General features: G+C 34.5%; 1 protein-coding gene across 1 annotated transcript; it reads left to right on the top strand.

The window, feature by feature from the left end:
* Positions 1 to 1,257: 1,257 nt before the first annotated feature.
* LOC134239786 (von Willebrand factor D and EGF domain-containing protein-like) lies at positions 1,258 to 7,174 on the top strand (the record flags this gene model as incomplete). The annotated part of the gene is made up of 8 exons (XM_062721932.1): positions 1,258 to 1,530; positions 4,108 to 4,191; positions 4,463 to 4,843; positions 5,057 to 5,203; positions 5,672 to 5,878; positions 6,117 to 6,325; positions 6,778 to 6,843; positions 6,931 to 7,174. Coding segments are annotated over exons 1-8 (1,515 nt in total), but the record flags the coding sequence as incomplete, so codon positions are not given.
* Positions 7,175 to 7,526: the final 352 nt, after the last annotated feature.

The following is a 7,526-nucleotide window of genomic DNA, read 5'->3' as shown; positions in this document are numbered from 1 at the left end:
TGAGTTACATTTAAGAAAATATAAGGACGATCAAAGATAACAAAGTTTAAGTTATAATTTTGTTAAACATGAAAAATTGATACTGTTGATAATGCTTGATTGAATGACACTTATCTCATTTGATATATTTAATTATCCCAAACGTGACAGAAATTTAAATACCTTAGTCACCTTGATTTTTTTGTGACACATCTTAAAATTCATATGTTGGCGACGCGACTGTTGGCACGTGAATCCAAACTTTAAACAGTAACTTGTTTTTCCCTTTTCAAACTACACGAGACATATTGGAGAAGACATTCTTTGTCATTTGAATTTCAGAAAATAAGATAAATTTCCTTTTTATTATTATTATTTAATTATGAACGTTTGTTTGGTATCACGAATTTGGGTAGCCATATGCAATTTATTGAGGATTGTGGAAAAATCAGTCTGTGTTTGGAATTGATCGATTACACATTCCTCTAAGTCAACAAGGTATTTTTATTATGTATACAAGATTCATGGTAAAAATTGTTTTTATCATATCATTTATAAAAATAACATAGCTCTCACCGCTATAAAGGATTTTTTTTACATTCTTACACAATAACATATGACTTTAACAGATAACTTTTACAGATTTACAGATTTTATAAAGAATTAAAAAAATAACAATGTCAGGCGCTTCTTTAAGAGCTCGAGATGTATGAAGACAAAGACCATCATAGATTCAATTGAAACAATCTTACGGTGGTACATTTAGGATACGTATTATTTTTTTAAGAAAAAAAAACTACAAGAGACATAAAAAAAATATCTCGGGAAAACGAATAAAATATCCTGGGAACCCAACTTATTTTCTCGTTTTCAAGAGATGTTTTTCTTGAAAACGAGATATTATTTCATGAAAACGACATATAATCTCGTGAAAAAGACAAAATATCATTTGATATGTTTCATTGAAAACGAAATATTATTCCGTAAAAACCTTGTGATTATCTTGTAAAAACAAGACATTATATCGTAGAAACAGGATAGTATTTCTTGAAAACGACATATTATCTCGTGAAAGCGACTTGTTTTATTTTTACGAGATAATATGTCGATTTCACGAGTTATTATCACATTTTCATGAGATAATTTTTCGTTTTCTTCAGATAATTTTTTCTTCGTATTGTAAAAAAAAATAATCACATGCCCTTAATGTATCCCCGTAAAATCATATATTTCTGTGACTTTACATTGAGAAGTGCTAAAGATTTTTACTTTTTTATATTAACAGTAACAGTTGATCCACCAACCCTTACTTTGTCCCCACAAGTAGTGGCCACCCGAGATTCCTCATTAAACGGGGCAACCTTGGAGCCTGTCATGAGATGTCAATTTCCGCCACCGGCAGATGGCTCCTTACTTTACAACATACAGTGGTACATAAATGACAACTCCCTGACTAACGCCATATTTACAAAAATAGAATACAACGGTTTGAACATCAGCGCGGCACTGAGACCTAGTCACTGGACAGGGACCTACAGAATGAACATGAACGTAAGTAGAAACCAGAAGTCTCTGTCGAGACGGAAGCTCTACTGGTTTGAACTTATAGCAAAGGAAGAGAAAAGTACTTAAGCAGCTGGGATTTGAAACTAAATAGAATAATGATCGTTGATAAAGTCTCTTTATGTTCTTAGTGTAGTCTACTTGTGTGCCAAGTTATACTGAAATCAGACCAAAACTGTAGGAGGAGTAGCATTTTGAAACAATTTTACAGACATTTCTATTTTTAGTAACCACGGCAACACCGTTCATCAAAATTAAAATTCGATAAACAGAATTATGTATCTTAGTGTATTCTACTTATGTGCCAAGTTATATTGAAATCAGACCAAAACTGAAGGAGGAGTAGCATTTTGAAACAATTTTACAGATATTTCTATTTTTAGTAACCACGGCAACACCGTTCATCGAAATCAAAAACCGATACACAGAATTATGTATCTTAGTGTATTCTACTTGTGTGCCAAGTTATAATGGAATCAAACCAAAACTGTAGGAGGAGTAGCATTTTGAAAGAATTTCACAGAAATTTCTATTTTTAGTAACCACGGCAACACCGTTCATCAAAATCAAAAACCGATATACAGAATTATGTATCTTAGTGTATTCTACTTGTTTGCCAAGTAATACTGAAATCAGACCAAAACTGTAGGAGGAGTAGCATTTTGAAACAATTTCACAGAAATTCCTATTTTTAGTAACCACGGCAACACCGTTCATCGAAATCAAAAACCAATAAACAGAATTATGTATCTTAGTGTAGTCTACTTGTGTGCCAAGTTATAATTAAATCAAACCAAAACTGTAGGAGGAGTAGCATTTTGAAAGAATTTCACAGAAATTTCTATTTTTAGTAACCACGGCAACACCGTTCATCAAAATCAAAAACCGATACACAGAATTATGTATCTTAGTGTAGTCTACTTGTGTGCCAAGTTATACTGGAATCAGACCAAAACTGTAGGAGGAGTAGCATTTTGAAAGAATTTCACAGAAATTTCTATTTTAGTAACCACGGCAACACCGTTCATCGAAATCAAAAACCGATATACAGAATTATATATCTTAGTGTAGTCTACTTGTGTGCCAAGTTATATTGAAATTAGACCAAAACTGTAGGAGGAGTAGCATTTTAAAAAATTGTTTACAGACAGACGGACAGACAGACAGACAGACGGACAGACGGACGGACGCCGGACGCATTACTATCGCATAAGCTCTTCTGGTCTCTGACCAGTAGAGCTAAAAATTATAATGATGTCACGTTATTACTTATTAGTGTACTAATATTTAAACTGTTTAATAAGTACTACTTGGAAATTTAAACAGCCTAACTGCGCAAACAAAATACATATAATATACTCGTATAAAACGTTATGTTGTCAAGTTTTAATTTATCAATTTGAAGTAAATACAACATTTTCAAAAGTACAACCTTTAATTGTTGTACTGTCGTCAGATAATTTCAAAATTTATAAAATGATATTATAAAATTTTGAACATTTAATCTGTTAAAACATGCTAAAATTGTTTTATCGGAATCAAATTGTAATAACGAATTTATTCATTCCTACAACATCGAAAAATCTTTTATCGAAATTTAAAAAAAAAGTTTATTCATTCTAAATGGGTTTCCGTCCCGTACCAATATTCACCAGAATTATTTATTTCTAGATAAAAACTGACCAGAACCTCAAGTTATATACAGCCAATATTTATGTTTGAACAATGCAAAAGATAGAACTCTAAGAATTATGCAATATGTGCCGTGTAAATAATTTCAAGGGTGTGAATTAGTGAAAATCAATAAAATTGCATCTAAATAAATAGCTAGAAGAGGCTTACATTTTTTGAATAGGAGATAATAATCGTGCTTGCTGGCTTAGATAAACAAAGGAGAACCGTTTTATCAATACAGAAAATTGAAATGAAATGTGTCCTGTTCAATCAATTTCCGGTTCTCAGTATTTTATCAGTTCAATATTTGATGTGTCGGCAAGGTTAGGTTCTTTACATTTTCTGGGAAGGTTTTTAAACTTTAAAAAATATTTCAAAGAATACTTCCGAGAAAACCTCTTTCAAATAAAGGCACGTTTTCACGGTGAGTTGTGGTTCTAGTGTAAGTTTAGCAGTCTCTAGTCAAAAAACAAGGCGCGGGTGGACGCTAAACACGGAACAAAAATCCAGCCTTACATTTCTTTTTTTTTTTCAAAGTATTTGAAATAATATCAATATTCATCTAAAAAATAAAATAAGTATAAATTCATATTTCTTTCTGAAAAAAATCCATCAATTTCCTAAATACTTAGAACTATTTTTCGCGATGAATCGTGCGTTTGCAATAGCAATCGTGAAATATCGTGTAAATTGTAAAATCGTGCTCGTAAAGAATCGTTCGTGTAACAGGTTTAATCATGCGTTCGTGTAACTTGATCTTTCGTGTAATTTGACAATAACGTTGCAGCCAATGTATTACAGCTAACTGCTCAGCATTCAAGAAATTTTACAATTATTTATGGTAATCCATGCATTTTATTAATCATTATTTTCACTGGATTTGTCTGACAGGTGAGTTGTAGCGTCAGCGCCCAGTATTCTAACAGTGTACCTGGTTCAACGTTTACTAGCCTCAAGTTCTTTGCTGGTGTGAAGGTATTCGAAAAAGTCTATTCACTTCTGTTTAATTTCTAGATTTTACAGTGCAAGTTTTAGCATGTAATGATTTTTATTTTGACTCTGGAGTTTTGGTCTTGAATTTATTTATTTCAATTGGTAAAAAATGGAATAATTTTGAAAATAACATGTTGGTTAATATTAAAGACACTGCAATTTTTAAAAGACGTTCTTTAAAAATACTGTTTAATAAAATTTTTAAACGTTTACAATTAATTAACTTTACGTCGTTGAAATTAATGTTTAATAGGTAAACCAAACAAATATAGATGTAGATGAAGGTCAGACGGTATCCATAGAGGTGACGAGCACATTTCCGGTTGGTTGTAGTGCCTCCTTTTCCGAGTCTGAGAAGGAAGCGAATTGCAAGGGGACTATGTACATTCGAACCACAGAGTATTGGTCGTGGTGCTGGAACGGAATTAAATATCTTTCCGCAGCATTTCCGGACAATGGATGTCAGCTACATTTCTCGTACAAATATTGGTACGAAACTGTGCAGCTAAATATAACAGGATATATGGACGGGATGCGAAACTGGTGGTACAAAATGACGGATATAAAACTAGAACCTGGCTCTGACAGTAACAACATCGCGTGGGGGAACATGCAGTTTGACGATACCATTTCTGTACGAATTTTATGTTAAAATATGATAAAACAAGAGAATGAAAAAGAATACAAATTACATGATATCAAATTATATCAAATGATATCAGCAACAGTAAACTTTATACTGGTTGCATTCCTATTCATTGACCAGTTCTCTAAATTATTACAATTAAAATCCATCATTCTCATAATCTAATAGATTTTGATTTACATGTATGATCATTTTTTTCAGGTCCGAGTCCACGATAAGGACACGAGCGGAGGAGGTATATGTAGCTCCTATAACGACCCTCACATGCAGACATTTGACGGAATCTACTGGGAGAATCAGCGAGTGGGAGAATTTGTTATGTACAGACATAAGTCGAAGCCCTTCTCGGTAAGATACCACAGCTACTGTCCGAGGGATAAAAAATCCAAATAACAGTCTTTTTTATGAACAAGTTTAGTAAATTATGTAATACCAATTAGATTTTTACATTGACTAAGCAACCTGATGAGTACAATATTCACTTCGCTCGTGATGAATATTTCACTGATAGGTGAAATGAGGTATAACAAATAACTAAACTTTTTGGTCCAAGTAAAAAATAATTACATATTTTGGTTTATACGGTCTCATCCGAAGGAGCGGTCTCCACGTCCCACATTGGGATTCGAACCGCGAGGTAAGGAGCAACTGCTTACTTCGCGACTCTGACCACTGTTCCACGTGGGCGACAAAATCGTATACGAAGATTGTCGTAAATTAGTACAAACTGATGTACTAGTTGTTTGGCACATGAATTGAAAGACAAATCATTTTGTACTGAAATGCTTTTTTACCTGATTTGTATATAAATCCTAGGTCCACGCCTTATTTTCTGCCTGCGTCCCCGGATATGCCACCTGTAACTGTGGAGTAGCCGTCAAGAGCGGGAATTCCCTGTACGTCGTCAGAACCTGCACCAGAGTGTCCGCCAGTCGGGTCCAACTCCTTAGTGTTCCGTATGAACTCATGGAAGGATGCGACCCTGATGCCATTGCCGTGCAGAAAACCGGAAGTAGATACCGGGTTTGTTCCATTATTATGATCATTTAATTATGAAGAAAAGAAAATATCGCACCTTGCATCAGATGATTTACAAGTTCATATAAAGAAAACAAAGAGGGGCATGAAAAAGGTGCAAACATTAAAGTTTTTAAATAACATGCAATGCCTAAAGAGGACTTTTTTTACAGACGAAAGAAAAATGATTAATAAGATAATGCATTTACTTACATTTCTATAAAAAAAACTTTCTAATTGGCAGGTTACTCTCCCTAACGGTGTAGAGGTATCCTTCGCCCTGAGTGGTTGGGATAACTGGATATCGTACGTCCAGATCGTGGCGCCCTCTTCTGACTTTGATCAAACAGAGGGACTGTGTGGTTCTTATAATGGGGACAGGTCTGATGATTTCATTCCTAAAGGTCAAGGAAGTCCTGTAGCTGACGAGAAAACATTTGCCGTGTCTTGGAGGTACCAGAAATGTAGTATGCTTACAAGTGGCACCTGATCCAACCTCTGATGTTCTCAGAGGTCCATTATCACTCTTTTCAGTAGATTGTTGAGCTAAATTTCTAGATGTTTTTTTTTTTATCTGTCTCGTTGCATAAAAATCTTGATTATCGTCAATTTTTATTTCATGTTCAAATTGTGCCTTCTGACTCCATATTTCATTTTCAAGTACTGTTAGACAAGAAGGAGACTTCGACGATTTTGGGGGGAACTCTCATTTTACGAATAGGTTTTGCCGTGAAAATAGCACCGTGATTTAACATTAGGGATAAAAATTTAAGCGATGATAAAAGTTTATGATTTATAAATGTACTTCCTAAACGTTGGGAGTGTATCATATCATTTTGATTTTTATGGTATAAATAATATATACAGAAGGTAAAATTTGATATAATAAATTGAAATACTTACAGAGTTGCCCAAGGCTCATCGGACAGTCTCTTCATAAACAGTCCAACCCTGAGCAGCTATTCAGCGCCGTAAGTAAAAGAACTATGTTGACAGAAACTCACATTTAGATAACCCATTGTATCAATACGTACTGGATGTTATTGGCTTCTCTCTAGATCCACCCCTACCACCACTCCTACTTCCTTCTACTGCACATGCTCCTCCTACCAATCTGCCAGTCAAAACCCTGGTTACGCCCACTGTCAACTGGAGTCTCCAACAGAACCCTGTTCCGAGTCTAAGAGTCAAACTGTTAGTGTTTGTACACAGAGTAGAAGAAAGAGGAGTACTTCCGGTACAGACGACATCATAGATACACCAAGTTTCTCTTACGACTCCGACTACGATCAGGAACTACAGGTCTGGTTTTTTGAAACATTCACAATCCATTACCACTACTTGTGTACGAAAGTCAAACACTCCTGTATGAAAAAAAAGAACTAAAAATAAAACTCATTGAATGAAATATACAACCCAATATTTATCCATACATGTACATGTATGTGGTAGACTTGACTTTACCGGTCCCCAGATCCGCAAGATCCTCGCCCTCATTATACCCGCACTTTCTAAAGAAAGTTCGGGTATATTGTTGTTACTCATGTCCGTCCGTCCGTCTGTCCGTGTTTACGAGAGTGCATTTATTGGGTATTTTTCATGCCAAGATTGTACTTATTGGGTACTTTTTGCTTATTGGGTATACCCAATAAGA

This window comes from Saccostrea cucullata, unplaced genomic scaffold, assembly GCF_032062105.1.
Source record: "Saccostrea cucullata isolate Sc308-1 unplaced genomic scaffold, CSIRO_AGI_Scuc_v1 ctg17829, whole genome shotgun sequence".
Taxonomy (NCBI): Eukaryota; Metazoa; Mollusca; class Bivalvia; order Ostreida; family Ostreidae; genus Saccostrea; species Saccostrea cuccullata.
Note: the sequence above shows the minus strand (reverse complement) of the source record. Positions and strands in the feature narration are given on the sequence as shown.